Source organism: Camelina sativa, chromosome 7 (assembly GCF_000633955.1).
Source record: "Camelina sativa cultivar DH55 chromosome 7, Cs, whole genome shotgun sequence".
Classification (NCBI taxonomy): domain Eukaryota; kingdom Viridiplantae; phylum Streptophyta; class Magnoliopsida; order Brassicales; family Brassicaceae; genus Camelina; species Camelina sativa.
Window position 1 is genome coordinate 22,573,321 of NC_025691.1, and position 16,993 is coordinate 22,590,313.

Genomic DNA, 16,993 nt, shown 5'->3' on the forward strand with positions numbered 1-16,993 from the left:
CAATCTTAACTTTAACACACTGTACGTATTATTTAATAATCATCATCCAACGGCCCAGATCTCTCTTCCTTTAATAATACTATCTCTCTCTTCCGTTCGATTTTACTATGCGTCGCGATCTGTTTTTTGGACCATGGGCCTCAATTTCTGGCCCATTACAGACGTTCGTCGTTAAATGCGATAGTTATTGGAACTTTCAAGTGTTTACAAAGGGACTAGTCACTTACACACATACAGAGAGGTTTCTGCAAAATTCAAGCTGCAAAACTTAACAATAAAGTTTCATTCTTATAAACTTTTGTAGCTCATCAATAAGGAGATCAATCCCAAACTCTAACAAAATCGAGGGATTTTCATTTTTCAATACAAAGGCTTTATCAGGTAACAAACAAAAAACAACTCTAGTTCCTTTACTTCTCCAGCTCAGAAATCATGATACTTGTTACCGCATTTAATGGAGACATTTCTCTAATCTTCCATCAAGCTTGGACCTCGAGGAAGAGCTTAAGTTTCTGCAGCAACATGTCGTTTGTTCCAAAAGGTGGTTTCTTGCTTCCGATCCAATCTCTACCAAGAAGTCCGGCTCTGTCGCTGTTAATCATTTCGTCGCGGAATGTAGACAGAATCTGGTATATCGATATCTTCAAAACATCTACAGCTGCATACGCGTAAGAGTACATTGCGCCAATACTCCTTTTGATGGGTTTAACATCTTTTCTGACCATACTCGAGGTCGCCCATTTGATACTAGCAGGTCCCATCAGTTGTTGAGGCGATTGAAGATTAGTCTTCTTCCCCATAAATGTTTCAATAGCTAGCAAAAGTGATAGAAGCGTCGAGACAACATCAGTGTTCCCACCAGATAATTGTGCTACTCCAAGCCTGTCTTCCTTGTGAGAGATTGAAGTCAGAGATGCAGATGTTTGAGCACACCATGCATAAAGCTGCAAATACCACACGTAGAGCAGACATAATTTGGTTACAGCTACCTGACGATATTATCACATACAAAAGGGCTTAAATCTGAACTGCGCTTTACCTGGAAAGACTTAAGTGATTCCCCAAATTTTGGGTCGATATATGACTCGGTTGGTGGTGTTTCAATACACGTGTGGTCTAGCCCAGAAGATAAGTTGCAGGAAAGCTCTTCCAAAGGCCTCAAGCAGAGAGTGATTACTCTTTTGTAAGTCTCGGTGGACTCCTCAAAAAAGGCAGCACGACGCCATGTGTCGACATTATTCTGAGACACCATGTAGAGATCAAGGTATGCAAGAGAGTGCTCAAGGGAACCTGGAGTACTCCCTTCTAAAGCAGTAAGAAGAGGTTCGCTTGGATTCGTTTCTGCTGCAGCAGATCCTTTTGGAGGAGCAAAACTGAACCGTTTAGTGTGCAGAACCTGGAAAGAAAACCACAATTGTAACTAACTTCTTTTGCATCTAGAACCTGGAAAAAGCAGCTAAAGTTTATGCTTCCTTGATTCAGTGAGAAGTGACACACAGAACAAAACTCATCGATGATTCTTCATAGTGTTTATTGCAGGATAAGCTATCCAGGGAATGTAAACAAGTTGATGAATAAATTCCTTGTCTCCCTCAACAATGGTCAAAGTAGTAGGACATACAAAAAGGCATATACACGTATCATGTATGCATATTCATACAACTTTCTATTAGTTTACAAAAACATCTATAGACTGAAAAGGATAAGCAGCAAGTGTTTGGCCTGGACATGGGCTCCCAAAGTAGGAATTGTTTAGCATGAAAACACAAAGAATAAAGGAAACTAGATCCAAAAAAAATATCACTGCAACATTTGATGGCAAACACAGCTAACTTACCGTTGCTTTTCAGTTTCTTTCTCAAATAAGTTTTGTATCGGTCAAGTGAGAGTGAGTTCTAACTCTTCTACAGTCTTAAGTTCACTTAAAAAGTTACGGGGAACTTGACAGACTAAACACTATCCCACCAATCTAAACGGATATATCACCAACCAATCACATCAATCGATTCAAATCATCAAATAAAAACTTAACTAACCTTATGTATATGGTGAGTGATTTCCCAAGAGAGAATCAGGCAGAAACTGCCGGCATAAGATAAGACCTGCTCACCCAAGAATCTCGATACAGACACAAGCCCACCCGACCAGTCTAGGAGAAACAATAGCATTATGGTTGACAACACATAAAGCACACCTGATAGCTTCAGAGCTTGTGTTACAGCAGAAGGAAGCCCAATCTTGAAGCTGAAGAACGGTGGACGCTGTTTAGAAAAAGAAAAGAAAAAAAAAAAACACAAGTAAGAATCAGCCAAAGATACAAAATTGATGAATCAAGCAGCAAAGACGACACAAAAACCTGAATAATCGGAAACTCCAAAACCCATCGCTGCTTAAATACGAAAAGGACGGCGTAGAGTAACCCAGTCACAAATCCTCTAAACCCTATTCTTCCAATCGCTCCATACGAATCATTAGACAAGCAAAACACAGCGGTGGAGCAGAATCCAGCGAGGGAAGTAGCGCAGACGAAGAGCACGATGCGCAAGGACACGCGAGCACGGCGGCGGAACTCGGGATCCGAGAGATGACGGAGAAGGCCGACAGCGAATCGGAAAGGAGAAAGAGGAGAATCTGGAGTCGGAGAAGAGAGGAGAGCTAATGAGACGGAGAAGAGAAGCTGCGACGTATGGAAGACGAGGAAAGTGAAGAAGAAGGAGATGATTGAAGTGGTTGAGAAGAGGAAAAGGTTGAAGAAGAAGAAGATGGCTGATGAAGGTATCGATTGCCAAATGAGAAAAGCTACGAAGCGGTTCCTCACTACCGTCTCCGGCACCGGAGGAGAAGGCATTTCACCGGCGATTTGTTATTTTTTCGCCGTGTTTAGATTTGATTACAATTAATTTGAAATGAGTTTCGTATCGGAAACTTGAGCGGGGCTCTGAACTCGAGAGAGAGACGAAGGGGACGTTTAGGGCTTGAGCTCTGTTTGGATCACTATTTTAATTTTCACGTTTGAATCGCGGTGCGTTTTGTTCACGCTATCTTTTAATAAGGCTTTTGTTAGCCCATTGGGCCTAGATTCATTATCTGTCATTTGGTTCTTTTCTTATACTGTATATGCTGCGTTGCAGCTTGCAAAGGTAACCAAAATAGCTGTGAACAAAGTTTTTATCAATAGGCAAATCTTATCTTGGACAATGTAAATTCCTCAGTCAATGTAGATAAAAAGCAGTTTCTTGAATCTCTCAAAAAAAGGTAAACCACATTGTGGTGAGAAGCTGATGATTCACCTGAGACTCAGGGCTGTGTATATATGAGAAAGCATTTTACTACTGGTTGCACACATTCTTCAAATACCAATCATAAGTCTGGAGAAGACCATCTCTGAGAGAAACCTTTGGTGTCCAACCCAAAGATGCGAGCTTTGAGCTGTCCATCAGTTTTCTCGGTGTCCCATCTGGCTTAGTGCAATCCCATCCGAGCTTCCCTTCAAAGCCAACGACCTCTTTCACCAGCTCAGCCAGCTCTTTGATCGTCACTTCTTGACCACTTCCTATGTTAACATGCTCCAACCCGCTGTACCGATCCAGCAAGAAAACGCAAGCATCAGCCAAATCATCAACGTGCAAGAACTCCCTTAACGGACTACCAGAGCCCCACACCACAACTTCCTCAGCACCATTCACTTTTGCCTCATGAAACCTCCTCATGAGAGCAGGAAGCACATGCGAATTCTCCGGGTGGAAATTGTCATTCTGACCATAGAGATTAGTTGGCATCCCAGAGATAGCATCCCATCCATGCTGAATCCGATAAGCCTGACAAGTCTTGATCCCAGCGATCTTAGCAATAGCATACCACTCATTAGTTGGTTCAAGCGGTGCGGTTAACAAAGCAGACTCAGGTATCGGCTGAGGAGCAAATTTAGGGTAAATGCAGGAAGATCCAAGGAAGAGAAGCTTCTTCACGCCGTGCTCATAAGCAGAGTGGATCACATTGGTCTGAATCTGGAGATTGACACCAATGAAATCAGCAGGGTAAGTGTTGTTAGCGTGAATCCCACCAACTTTAGCAGCTGCTAGGATTACATAAACTGGCTTCTCCTGAGCAAAGAAGGATTCAACATCAGCTTGACGAGTGAGATCAAGCTCAGCGTGTGTTCTTAGAACGAGATTGGTGAAACCAAGCTCCTGAAGCTTGCGGACTATGGCAGATCCAACCAATCCGCGATGACCTGCGACGTAGATTTTGGCGGATTTGTCACACATCGACGAAACATCTGCACAATTCAAAAACAACCGCTGCGAAATTAAAGACTAGGGTTTTGGCGAAATCTAATCACTAATCACTATACTTCCTTAACAATTCACTTTTACTTCCGTAACAATTCACTCGTAGATTCCATCATACAAATGTCGACGACATAGGAAAGCTTCAATTCAGATTTGCAACTCGGAAAGCTTAAGAAGTAAGGAAGAAGGATGTACCTGAGCTGATCGATTCCGCCATTTTCGTTAGGAGACAAAAGGCTAAAAGATTTGACAATGGAAGAATCAGAGAGATCGGGTAGACGATTATTTTGGTCACCACGAAAAACCTTTTGTTTAGGTCCAGAGATTTATGAAACCGTTGACTGTTACTGATAAAACCGTAAATTCCAATTTGTACTGTGCCAACTCACGGCCCAAAAGAGGCCCATCTGTTTGAATAGCTAACCGTTTTGATTAATGTATTAAACCGAAATATTCCGGTTCGTACCCATTTCCAATCGTTGACCACGAAATTTTATTACATACCTTGTGATGATGATATTGTGACGTGAATATTATTAAGCTACTGGCTAGAAAAACAAGAGATAAGGTTTTTCATTCGTTTTCAAGAAAACAGAGAGGTTTTATTATTAGTATTACTATTAGTCAAAGTAAAGAGTGAGACTTGTCCTCTCTCACATTCACATAGTCTTGGACGAAACTTCGGTCACGTTAGCTTTCTTGAACATAACCAAGAACGGCTNCTGGTTACAGCTACCTGACGATATTATCACATAGAAAAGGGCTTAAATCTGAACTGCGCTTTACCTGGAAAGACTTAAGTGATTCGCCAAATTTTGGGTCGATATATGACTCGGTTGGTGGTGTTTCAGTAAACGTGTGGTCTAGCCCAGAAGATAAGTTGCAGGCAAGCTCTTCCAAAGGTCTCAAGCAGAGAGTGATTACTCTTTTGTAAGTCTCGGTGGACTCCTCAAAAAAGGCAGCACGACGCCATGTGTCGACATTATTCTGAGACACCATGTAGAGATCAAGGTATGCAAGAGAGTGCTCAAGGGAACCTGGAGTACTCCCTTCTAAAGCAGTAAGAAGAGGTTCGCTTGGATTCGTTTCAGCTGCAGCAGATCCTTTTGGAGGAGCAAAACTGAACCGTTTAGTGTGCAGAACCTGGAAAGAAAACCACAATTGTAACTAACTTCTTTTGCATCTAGAACCTGGAAAAAGCAGCTAAAGTTTATGCTTCCTTGATTCAGTGAGAAGTGACACACAGAACAAAACTCATCGATGATTCTTCATAGTGTTTATTGCAGGATAAGCTATCCAGGGAATGTAAACAAGTTGATGAATAAATTCCTTGTCTCCCTCAACAATGGTCAAAGTAGTAGGACATACAAAAAGGCATATACACGTATCATGTATGCATATTCATACAACTTTCTATTAGTTTACAAAAACATCTATAGACTGAAAAGGATAAGCAGCAAGTGTTTGGCCTGGACATGGGCTCCCAAAGTAGGAATTGTTTAGCATGAAAACACAAAGAATAAAGGAAACTAGATCCAAAAAAAATATCACTGCAACATTTGATGGCAAACACAGCTAACTTACCGTTGCTTTTCAGTTTCTTTCTCAAATAAGTTTTGTATCGGTCAAGTGAGAGTGAGTTCTAACTCTTCTACAGTCTTAAGTTCACTTAAAAAGTTACGGGGAACTTGACAGACTAAACACTATCCCACCAATCTAAACGGATATATCACCAACCAATCACATCAATCGATTCAAATCATCAAATAAAAACTTAACTAACCTTATGTATATGGTGAGTGATTTCCCAAGAGAGAATCAGGCAGAAACTGCCGGCATAAGATAAGACCTGCTCACCCAAGAATCTCGATACAGACACAAGCCCACCCGACCAGTCTAGGAGAAACAATAGCATTATGGTTGACAACACATAAAGCACACCTGATAGCTTCAGAGCTTGTGTTACAGCAGAAGGAAGCCCAATCTTGAAGCTGAAGAACGGTGGACGCTGTTTAGAAAAAGAAAAGAAAAAAAAAAAACACAAGTAAGAATCAGCCAAAGATACAAAATTGATGAATCAAGCAGCAAAGACGACACAAAAACCTGAATAATCGGAAACTCCAAAACCCATCGCTGCTTAAATACGAAAAGGACGGCGTAGAGTAACCCAGTCACAAATCCTCTAAACCCTATTCTTCCAATCGCTCCATACGAATCATTAGACAAGCAAAACACAGCGGTGGAGCAGAATCCAGCGAGGGAAGTAGCGCAGACGAAGAGCACGATGCGTAAGGACACTCGAGCTCGGCGGCGGAACTCGGGATCCGAGAGATTACGGAGAAGGCCGATAACGAATCGGAAAGGGGAAAGAGGAGAATCTGGAGTCGGAGAAGAGAGGAGAGCTAATGAGACTGAGAAGAGAAGCTGTGAGGTATGGAAGACGAGGAAAGTGAGGAAGAAGGAGATGATTGAAGTGGTTGAGAAAAGGAAAAGGTTGAAGAAGAAGAAGATGGCTGATGAAGGTATCGATTGCCAAATGAGAAAAGCTACGAACCGGTTGCTCACTACCGTCTCCGGCACCGGAGTAGAAGGCATTTCGCCGGCGATTTGTTATTTTTAATTTTTCCCCTTGTTTAGATTTGATTACAATTAATTTGAAATGAGGTTTGTATCGGAACTTGAGCGGGGCTCTGAACTCAGAGAGAGAGAGAGAGAGACGAAGGGGACGTTTAGGGCTTGAGCTCTGTTTGAATCACTATTTTAATTTTTCACGTTTGAAAATCGCGGTGCGTTTTGTTTACGCTATCTTTTTAATAAGGCTTTTGTTAGCCCATTGGGCCTATATTCATTATCTGTCATTTGGTTCTTTTCTCACATGTCGATACGCAAGGGTAAAACCAAATTAGTTGTGAACAAAGTTGTATCGATAAGCAAATCTTAATCTCGGACAATGTAAATTCCTCAGTCAATGTAGATAAAAAGCAATTTCTTGAATCTCTCAACAAAAAAGGTAAACCACATTGTCGTGAGAAGCTGATGATTTACCTGAGACTCATAGTTGTATGTATGAGAAAAGATTACTTACTGGCTGTTGCACACATTCTTCAAATACCAATCATAAGTTTGGAGAAGACCATCTTTAAGAGAAACCTTTGGTGTCCAACCCAAAGATGCAAGCTTTGAGCTGTCCATCAGTTTTCTCGGTGTCCCGTCTGGCTTAGTGCAATCCCATCCGAGCTTCCCTTCAAAGCCAACAACCTCTTTCACCAGCTCAGCCAGCTCTTTGATCGTCACTTCTTGACCACTACCAATGTTAACATGCTCCAACCCGCTGTACCGATCCAGCAAGAAAACACAAGCATCAGCCAAATCATCAACGTGCAAGAACTCCCTCAACGGACTTCCAGAGCCCCACACCACAACTTCCTCTGCTCCATTCACTTTCGCCTCGTGAAACCTCCTCATGAGAGCAGGAAGCACATGCGAATTCTCCGGGTGGAAATTGTCATTCTGACCATATAGATTAGTTGGCATGCCAGAGATTGCATCCCATCCGTGCTGAATCCGATAAGCCTGACAAGTCTTGATCCCAGCGATCTTAGCAATAGCATACCACTCATTAGTTGGTTCAAGCGGTGCGGTTAACAAAGCAGACTCAGGAATCGGCTGAGGAGCAAATTTAGGGTAAATGCAAGAAGATCCAAGGAAGAGAAGCTTCTTCACGCCGTGCTCATAAGCAGAGTGGATCACATTGGTCTGAATCTGGAGATTGACACCAATGAAATCAGCAGGGTAAGTGTTGTTAGCATGAATCCCACCAACTTTAGCAGCTGCTAGGATTACATAAACTGGCTTCTCCTGAGCAAAGAAGGATTCAACATCAGCTTGACGAGTGAGATCAAGCTCAGCGTGTGTTCTTAGAACGAGATTGGTGAAACCAAGCTCCTGAAGCTTGCGGACTATGGCAGATCCAACCAATCCGCGATGACCTGCGACGTAGATTTTGGCGGATTTGTCACACATCGACGAAACATCTGCACAATTCAAAAACAACCGCTGCGAAATTAAAGACTAGGGTTTTGGCGAAATCTAATCACTAATCACTATACTTCCTTAACAATTCACTTTTACTTCCGTAACAATTCACTCGTAGATTCCATCATACAAATGTCGACGACATAGGAAAGCTTCAATTCAGATTTGCAACTCGGAAAGCTTAAGAAGTAAGGAAGAAGGATGTACCTGAGCTGATCGATTCCGCCATTTTCGTTAGGAGACAAAAGGCTAAAAGATTTGACAATGGAAGAATCAGAGAGATCGGGTAGACGATTATTTTGGTCACCACGAAAAACCTTTTGTTTAGGTCCAGAGATTTATGAAACCGTTGACTGTTACTGATAAAACCGTAAATTCCAATTTGTACTGTGCCAACTCACGGCCCAAAAGAGGCCCATCTGTTTGAATAGCTAACCGTTTTGATTAATGTATTAAACCGAAATATTCCGGTTCGTACCCATTTCCAATCGTTGACCACGAAATTTTATTACATACCTTGTGATGATGATATTGTGACGTGAATATTATTAAGCTACTGGCTAGAAAAACAAGAGATAAGGTTTTTCATTCGTTTTCAAGAAAACAGAGAGGTTTTATTATTAGTATTACTATTAGTCAAAGTAAAGAGTGAGACTTGTCCTCTCTCACATTCACATAGTCTTGGACGAAACTTCGGTCACGTTAGCTTTCTTGAACATAACCAAGAACGGCTCATCGCTTAAAGCCAAACGCCTAACGCCGAGTTCATCCTCGAATATCCCGACATCGCTGCATTTTGGACAGCCAGAGTCACAAGTGCTAGGACAGAACACAAACTTATACGCATCATCTCCAGATTTCTCTATCTTGAAGAAACTCTTGGAAGAATCCTGTCCGAACCCTTCTGGTTTAAGACCAGCCACAATGAAGTATTGCTTCCTCTCCTCGTCGAACTCACCCACCCGCCAGTAGGTTGACTGGAAGCATATCGTGGCTTCGACGTCTGTTTGGATGTTGAGGTCCTGTGATTCGGGAACGAACGCAACTCTAGGCCTCCAGTTTGAGAATTTTACGGGATTGCCTTCATCGAGTTCTTGAGATTCCTGCACGATATCGAGAGGACATAGCTCGCCACCGCGGCCTGATAGAGTCAACCCGCCGCCTCGGCCACGGATGACTGGGAGAACGTAGTAACTACCGCGGAATATGATGTTTCCGTCGATGTCGAGAACCGCACCATAAGCGTTCGTAGCCAGCACTGCGGTTAAGGCAAGAACCAAGCAAAGCGTAGGATTCATGGCTTTTGGTAGTTTTTGGGATAATTATAGCCAATTAATGGTTATTTTTGTGGATGAAGAAGATATGGGGTTTATGTGACACTTATTTATAGTAAAGTAAACACTATAGCCAATGGTGACTAGGCGAGGCGGCCGCTTTGATTGCTAGTGTATGCTTTAGCTTGTAAACTTTAAACTCTCAATATTTTTTATGATTTTTTTTAGCGTTACTACACATTGAGAAGATGATCATGATCATATTTTCCAACATTCTACACACGTTTCTTTGATTTGTGTATTATTATTTTGTTTAAGCTCAGTTTTGTCAAAGTTTTTAACTAATTTTATTTGAAGTTGGACAAATTAAATCTCTTAAAAATAACTTTTCTGAGTACTCATCACCACGGATAAGACATTCGGACCAGCACCAAGTGATTGACCAACGTGTAGAGTTTGTCTACTGTACCTAGAGCTATAATAAAACTACGCTCTTAGTTTTAGAGTCGAGATCACTACGTCGCGGCGTGCGGAATTTGGATCTTGAAATTTTTATTGTTAAATTAAATGTATGAGAATTCTAGTTTAATTTAGTACGTTTTCAATTTTTTCTGTTCCTAACAACACTACAAGAAAACATGGATTTTACGACTACAATTGGCGACTATATATGTAGTCGTCATTTTTGGCGACTAAGTAGTGACTATTTAGCGACTATTTTACGACTACAAATATTTGGTCATATATTAGTCATTTTTTAACGACTGCATATGTTAGTCGCTAGTTTAGTCGTAATTTAGCGACTATTTTATGACTATATTGCACACCAAAATATGTAGTTGCTAAATAGTCACCAATTTAGCGACTAATATGCGACTTATAGTAAACGGTCGCTAAGAAGTCGCATATCAGTCGCTATTTAAGAAAATCATAATTTTCAAAATTTAATCCCAAACCATTAACCAAACCCCAAGACCTAAATCATAAACTCTAAATCTTAGAAATTAATTCATAATTCATAAATTCAAAACTTAACCCCAAATCATAAACCTATACACCAAACCCTGTACTTTAAACCCTATATCTTAAATTTTAAACTTTTATAATGTATAGTATATAGAAATTAAATTATAAACCATTTAACCAAAATATAACCATTATGTGTATAAAATTAAATCTAATCTAAAACTATTTAGTGTATATATATAATTTAATACTTCCAAAAACTATTTACTTATAAAATTTATTAAATTAGTCATTGTAAAATCTGAAACTAATTGTTGATAAAAAAAAAACATAAAACTATATCATTTAGTCTGGGCTTTGAGAGGCTTTTGTACCACTTTGGATTTTGATATGAATTGAAAATTGGCCAACAAAAAAAAGAAATAAAAATCAACAAACAAAGAAACCTTCACCAACCTGTGCCTCTATTCCTCACACTACACTTAGAAAAAAAAAATCATCATCACTCTCGAAACTCTTTCGGAGAAACTCTCACTCTCATTTCTTCGAATCGCGATGACTCTGTCCGGCCAAACCTCCGACCGTATCTCCAGATCTAGAAGGGAAACTGGTTTCCGTGGGAGAAGGTTAGTTTGTTCTATCTCTATTTCCCCCTTTAAATCTGATTTTGGGATTAGGGTTTCTGGTCTACGTTTGTAATGACCTTAATCTTCGAATTGGTTTGAAGACGACATATAAGAAGCAGAAGCTGAGAGGTGAAGCGGAGGAAGACGGCATAGAAGACGAAAAAGCTAAGCCGTGGATTTATCGACGAAATTAGAAGTTGGGATCTCAAAACCGGGAAAGATCTGCTTCGATTCAAGTCGTGTGCTTCTCCGGCGCACAGCCGAAAACTTGGGTCGACTAAAGAATCAATTTTTCTATCAAGCAACAATGGGTCAAGTTCTCTTTTGCTCTCACACCTATCCTCTCCGACGTTCTTGAAGGCTTAGTAGTTGCTTTCATTTGTTATCCCTTCTTTTTTTTTTTTTTTCTTGTTCCGCTGTAGGAGCATAGATTTTCACTTTGATTCTGCTGAAAACGAGTTTGATTTATCTGCTTGATATCGGTAGCCAATGCTGATGTGATCCACTTAGTTGCCTTTTCGCGTTTCTCATCCCCTGTGTGATTGCAGATGAGGGAGGATAAGAAGTAGAAGAATGATGAAGGAGAAGTGAGGGAAGGAGTAGCGCATCAATAGCTTTGTTGCCACGCGGGTATATCTCTTGTCATTTCTTTCAAATGTCTAGCTCCATCTGTTTTGGTCTCCATGGAGGTGGGTTTCTTTTCTTTCAAAAATCCTGGAACTGCTTTGTTATTTCATCTTTTCAGAATTCTTGAGTACTTATGTGCAAAATTTTTTTGTTTTTTTTTTGCTTTCTTTGGTGGGTTTCTCTCAGATCAAGTGTCAGCTGTTTTGGTTGAGTCTTGTGGCTTAAAGAACTTAAGGCTCAACTCGGCTCTCCTCAGTGTCACCAAAGTCACCGAAGGTACTCAAACTAAGCTCTCTAAAAGCATATCACTTCTTTCACAGAGTCACCTCAGTTTTGGTGATTTTATATGATAAAATCTGGTATGTGTGTGTGTTGGTGTTTGTGTTTGTGTCTTTGAAGCTTATGGTTTGAACATGTGATTTTTGTTTACTATATTATTTTGTTGTTTGTGATCAATAGACTGGATTTGGAGAAGCTTGAAAGCGGTTGGCTGGAAGAAGATAGGTAAAACCCTTATGTTTATTTTATTACTCTTGTATTACTCTTCAATTCTTTGAAGTCACATTGTTGCATGCGTAAACCATCTGATTCAGTGTCCTATTGTTCTTAGGTCGAAGATGATGTTTGGCTTACAGAGAAAGCCACAGCCAAGCACACTCTTAGACAGAGCTCATGATGTACAACTTTATTTCAGAGCGTAAGGTAAACTTTCATTGGTTAAGACATTTTCTTATCCTATTGTATCTTTCGCTATTAAGGTACAATATATATACTTTGCTACTTATTGCTGTGAGACTTTTATTAAATCTGTCAAAGAGTCATTTGTTTAGAAGCCTCTGTTGTAATTTTTGTGAGGCTTTTTGTTGAATTTGTCAAGAGTTATTTGGTAATACCGATCTCTAGACACCTGTTTTATATGCACTCTTTAACTTGAGTCACCATTGTCGATCTTCTTACTCACACTCACGTTTTTAAGCTAGAAGACATGTTAGTTATAGTGAATTGCTTGTCCCGATTGTTTCTCATTTCTAGTCTCGATTTTGAAATTGTGTTATATTGATAATGGGAAATGAGTCCCCATGATACATTTTTTGTTTGTTTGTTCTGAAGGTACTTGAAGAAATGAGTTGCTCTTGGAACATTAATGGGAACTACCTAGGCTTCAATGATGGAATACAAAGCAATTGAGAATGTGCTACAAACCATTTATTATGTAGTTTTTCATCTATTCTTATTTTTAGTTATGATTTTTAATTTTATTTTGTAATACAATTTTTTTGTAATCATGGTTTATAATAATAAATATAGTACTCAAAAAATAATGTTTTAAAACATTATTCATAATTTAAATATATTTAAAACAATTAATAAAATATATGTAATTTGTATAAATATTGTATAAATACTGTATAAATACAATAATGTATAAATACTTGAATACAACTATAGTCAGTAATTAGTCGTTAATTAGTCACTAAATTTGGTGACTACATTATGACTATTTTGCGTTGTCGTAAAATAGTCGTAACGTGGTCGCTAAATTTAGTGACTATATTATGACTAAATTTACGACTACGCAAAATAGTCGTAATGTAGTCGCTATTTGGCGACTAATTTTACGACTATTTATTTTAGCGACTCTCGATTTACGACTACTAGTTTTAGTCGCTATTTAGTCGTAACACACCGTTTAGCGACTAAATAGTGACTAATAGTGCAGTCGCTATTTGCCTGTTTTCTTGTAGTGCAACTTACAATTCCATAATTTTTTTAAACGGTTATATTTCGTCCGATGGTTTTAACTGCATTATCTATCAGATATAGAAATTTTGCAAAGAATGCAAACCAAGATTCTTTTATGCCTTTTTAGTGTTTATTGCAGCTCAATTTGATTAAACCAACCAAAACGGACACGTAATCGAAATTAATGATAATGCTTTGATTCTAACCCATACATGTCATGTATCTGTCTTTATCTCGGTAGATATTCAATATATAATTTCAATTTTATAGTGTATAAGGATAAACACCAGGAATTAAACTTTTGATTTCAATGTGGGAGACGCCAAAGTATACATACGCTCGTGTGATAAAAAAATAATTCTTTCTCGATATTGGCAACTTTAATTTCTCGAAAATATGATCTTATAAAAAAAAAAAAATGTTTTCTATGAGTAGAGTAGCACAAGAAATCCAGAAGCAGAATCCCGGAAACTAACACAAAATCATAGAGTTATATAGTATTCATTACAATAAACATAAAAATTCTTCTAATGAAGTTAACATCATAAACATTGATTTTTCACAGTTTCCTTCAACAGTTTTTACTATGACAATATCTGCATGGATCACGTTTTATCATTTGTAGAAATTTTGTCTAGTTAGATCATTGACTTTTTATACATGTGGTTGTTAAAATGTTTCCATCCATCTATAAACAACCAAAAAGGGGGAGACAAATTACTGTCCCATTAATTAATATCCAATTTTTTGAATCTTAAACTAGACAAGAAAACTTAAACGAAACAGAGGAAATGTGTTTTATTCCAAATTTGATGAACAAAGAGAAACACAGTAACTCAGTGAGAGTTCTTTATTAGCAGTCTAATTAAGTTATGACTGAATTTAGTAATCATTTTCTCTCTCAGATAAACATAGTCTTGGTCTTGGAGGAGATCTCTTGCACATTTGCTTTCTTGAACATAACCAAGAATGGCGTATTGTCACTCCTCTTGGTTAAAGCCAAACGTCGGACGCCATTTTCATCCACAAATATCCCGACATCGTAGCATCCCTTAGGACCACTAGGACAAAACGCAAACTGGTAATAATGGTCGTAAACATTCTGGATCTGGAAGAAACTCAGCAACGACTCTTCTTCTGGCTTCGGACCAGCCGTCACGCGAAACTTGGCCTTCGTATCAACCCACCAGTAGGTTGACTGGACGCAGATGGTGGCTGCGACGTCCGTCTCGATGTTCAGGTTCTCGGATTCGGGAACGAACCCAACTCTAGACCTCCAGTTTGAGAATTTTACGGGAATGCCCTCGTCAACCTCGGATGATTCCTGCACGATGTCGAGAGGACATGGCTGATCACCGCGTCCGGCGAGAGTAAGGCCGCCCCCCTGGCCGCGGATGACGGGAAGAACATAGTAACTTCCGTCAAATATGATGTCGCCATCGATGTCGAGAACAGGTTGTGCGTTTGCAATAGTGGCGGCCAAAACTGCTGTTAAGGCAACAAGGAAGTAAAACATTGGCTTCATGATTTTTTGGGTTTTTGTAGTTTTATATTTGATCTAAATGCAACTGTATGGAAAAAATATCAGTAAGTGTAACCAGTATTTATACACGCAGGTTTTGCACATATAGCTACTATAGGTGTAGCGTTTTTAATTACTAAACTTCAAAGTTTTAAACACATGCAGATCTGAGAAGATATTACTATCTTTACTAATATTTTTGCTTACTCCACTTTCCCCCACGCTCTTTCAAATCAAACCCATTTCTTTAAAAAATATAACTACGTTTTCATCCCTACGACTAAATTATAAATTAATATATATTTTAAATAATACTAGGTTCTGAATCCACGCTACGCGTGTGTTTATTTGATATATTTTGATAAAAATTATATATGATTGATTACGGTAATAAAATATTATCTTATAAAAAAAATTAAAATTAAAAAATTTCAGATACATAATTTTTTAAAATATAAAAATCAGTTGTGTTATAAAATCAAATCTGATAAAAAAATCATAAATTTAACTTGACGTCCAGGCGAGGCAAATCAAACTGATGACCTCACATATCCTAAACCATTTTCTTTGACCACCAGAAAAACGAAACAATCTATATATACATTTTTGGAGACATTTATTGAAATAAATCCTGAAGTTCATACATATTTACAAGTAATGCCATTGGCATTAAATTTTACATTTTTTTTTATTTTAAACAATATCAAATTTGGAATCTAATTGAAGAAGATTTTCTCTTTTTAATTTTTTTTTACTTTAAATATAAAGATTGTCATTTTCCTTTTTTTAAGTAACCACCAATTTGGTTTCTCCATTATAATCTTCATTTGGTAATATATAATTTGGAAATTTATAATAAATTGTGTGATAACAATTGACAAATTTTCCAAGCAATTTTATGAAAATGATGAATGTTTTATACTTTATCTAAGAATTTACTCCATATTTTAAACTATGTATATAAATTAAAGTTAAAATTAGTGATAAATTAATAAAAATTAAATCTTGATAAATCAATATATTTTCTTGGTACCAAATTTTTTTTTTGTGGTTTTGCTTAAGAATCAGTAAATTAATAACTCTATAAATGAACTTTATACAGTATACACTTAAAAAAATGATGAATATGTTTTATACTTACCAAAAGTGAGAGATGCTCTAGATAACATATTATATACACATATTTTTAATCAGTTAATTAAAGTTTATAAAAGTAAGCAATTAGTATAATTCATATAAAAAAAACTAATTTACTTTTATTTTCATTGCACATATAAACTAAATATACTAAATTGTTAGATTATGTATATATGAAACTAACAAATATAGAAAGCCATTTATATTGTACTGATACTATTGAAAAACTACAATATAATTAAAATAATACTATCTCTACAGTTAAAACTAAAAAAAAACACTTCTCCACGATTTAAATATTTAAGAAACGGTATGATATCGTTTGTCCTATATTATAAAAAATACACGGTATACACCTAAAACATAGAAATTGGACACTACATAATATATAGATGCAAAATACTGTACATTTACAAAATACAAAAATTAGTTACATATATATATTTAATCTATCAAACAAAATACATTTTTTAAAATTTTAAACAAATAAATATCTAGTTTTATAATCATGAATTTAACTCGTTTTCATATTTAATTGATCGCTACCACCTATGTTTTCGTGTTTTTTATTCAATGTTTTCTTATTCTTCATATTATTTCTTGTCATTTTAATTGTCAAATTTTGTGTTAATTGTCACCGTAACTTTTACCGTTTGGTTCTTCGTTATACTCTTTTTCTTCTTCTTTCTCGTCAACTTCTTCACATTCTTCCACTGAAAAACTTTTTTTAGACTACCACACAACTGGTTAACCCATCAAACTCCAAGAACA

General features: G+C 37.7%; 5 protein-coding genes and 1 long non-coding RNA gene across 9 annotated transcripts; 1 reads left to right on the plus strand and 5 right to left on the minus strand.

Moving 5' to 3' along the window:
- On the minus strand, window positions 261-7,039 carry LOC104702023. Of its 2 annotated transcripts, none has more exons than XM_010417819.2 (4): window positions 6,396-7,039; window positions 6,076-6,300; window positions 5,079-5,435; window positions 261-944 (listed from the first exon to the last, which is right to left on the minus strand). In XM_010417819.2, exons 1-4 carry the CDS (start codon window positions 6,885-6,887, stop codon window positions 480-482), a joined length of 1,539 nt encoding a protein of 512 aa, XP_010416121.1. In that variant the 5' UTR covers window positions 6,888-7,039; the 3' UTR covers window positions 261-479. The 2 variants fall into 2 exon arrangements, with proteins under 2 accessions (XP_010416121.1, XP_010416120.1); XM_010417818.2 differs by lacking the exons at window positions 5,079-5,435; window positions 6,076-6,300; window positions 6,396-7,039 and adding exons at window positions 1,040-1,396; window positions 2,037-2,261; window positions 2,357-2,990.
- On the minus strand, window positions 3,142-4,646 carry LOC104702022 (GDP-L-fucose synthase 1). The gene is made up of 2 exons (XM_010417816.2): window positions 4,488-4,646; window positions 3,142-4,279 (listed from the first exon to the last, which is right to left on the minus strand). The coding sequence occupies exons 1-2, from the start codon at window positions 4,507-4,509 to the stop codon at window positions 3,330-3,332; spliced, it is 972 nt and encodes a 323-aa protein (XP_010416118.1). The 5' UTR covers window positions 4,510-4,646; the 3' UTR covers window positions 3,142-3,329.
- On the minus strand, window positions 4,842-9,686 carry LOC104702020 (miraculin-like). The gene is made up of 2 exons (XM_010417814.2): window positions 9,050-9,686; window positions 4,842-5,002 (listed from the first exon to the last, which is right to left on the minus strand). Exons 1-2 carry the CDS (start codon window positions 9,623-9,625, stop codon window positions 4,952-4,954), a joined length of 627 nt encoding a protein of 208 aa, XP_010416116.1. The 5' UTR covers window positions 9,626-9,686; the 3' UTR covers window positions 4,842-4,951.
- LOC104702021 (GDP-L-fucose synthase 1-like) lies at window positions 7,268-8,659 on the minus strand. The gene is made up of 2 exons (XM_010417815.2): window positions 8,535-8,659; window positions 7,268-8,326 (listed from the first exon to the last, which is right to left on the minus strand). Exons 1-2 carry the CDS (start codon window positions 8,554-8,556, stop codon window positions 7,374-7,376), a joined length of 975 nt encoding a protein of 324 aa, XP_010416117.1. The 5' UTR covers window positions 8,557-8,659; the 3' UTR covers window positions 7,268-7,373.
- On the plus strand, window positions 10,866-13,103 carry LOC104702024. Of its 3 annotated transcripts, XR_753924.2 has the most exons (7): window positions 10,870-11,193; window positions 11,295-11,504; window positions 11,742-11,882; window positions 12,007-12,096; window positions 12,280-12,324; window positions 12,431-12,522; window positions 12,941-13,103. It is a non-coding gene; the product is annotated as an uncharacterized LOC104702024 (long non-coding RNA). The 3 variants fall into 3 exon arrangements; XR_753923.2 differs by having other exon boundaries at window positions 10,866-11,193; window positions 11,295-11,882; window positions 12,931-13,103; XR_753922.2 differs by having other exon boundaries at window positions 10,867-11,193; window positions 11,295-11,882.
- On the minus strand, window positions 14,337-15,204 carry LOC104702025 (trypsin inhibitor BvTI-like). Its single transcript, XM_010417820.2, has one exon. The coding sequence runs from the start codon at window positions 15,086-15,088 to the stop codon at window positions 14,465-14,467; it is 624 nt and encodes a 207-aa protein (XP_010416122.1). The 5' UTR covers window positions 15,089-15,204; the 3' UTR covers window positions 14,337-14,464.

What these genes read in the sequence shown, in the direction of transcription:
- LOC104702023 (XM_010417819.2), bottom strand. Translation starts at nt 6,887, where the DNA reads ATGCCTTCTACTCCGGTGCCGGAGACGGTAGTGAGCAACCGGTTCGTA. An exon ending in TGGAGTTTCCGATTATTCAG is followed by an intron (nt 6,301 to 6,395) that starts GTTTTTGTGTCG and finishes TTTTCTAAACAG; the next exon opens with CGTCCACCGTTCTTCAGCTT. An exon ending in TCACTCACCATATACATAAG is followed by an intron (nt 5,436 to 6,075) that starts GTTAGTTAAGTT and finishes TTTTCTTTCCAG; the next exon opens with GTTCTGCACACTAAACGGTT.
- LOC104702020 (XM_010417814.2), bottom strand. Translation starts at nt 9,625, where the DNA reads ATGAATCCTACGCTTTGCTTGGTTCTTGCCTTAACCGCAGTGCTGGCT.
- LOC104702022 (XM_010417816.2), bottom strand. Translation starts at nt 4,509, where the DNA reads ATGGCGGAATCGATCAGCTCAG. An exon ending in GGCGGAATCGATCAGCTCAG is followed by an intron (nt 4,280 to 4,487) that starts GTACATCCTTCT and finishes TGAATTGTGCAG; the next exon opens with ATGTTTCGTCGATGTGTGAC.
- LOC104702025 (XM_010417820.2), bottom strand. Translation starts at nt 15,088, where the DNA reads ATGAAGCCAATGTTTTACTTCCTTGTTGCCTTAACAGCAGTTTTGGCC.
- LOC104702021 (XM_010417815.2), bottom strand. Translation starts at nt 8,556, where the DNA reads ATGGCGGAATCGATCAGCTCAG. An exon ending in GGCGGAATCGATCAGCTCAG is followed by an intron (nt 8,327 to 8,534) that starts GTACATCCTTCT and finishes TGAATTGTGCAG; the next exon opens with ATGTTTCGTCGATGTGTGAC.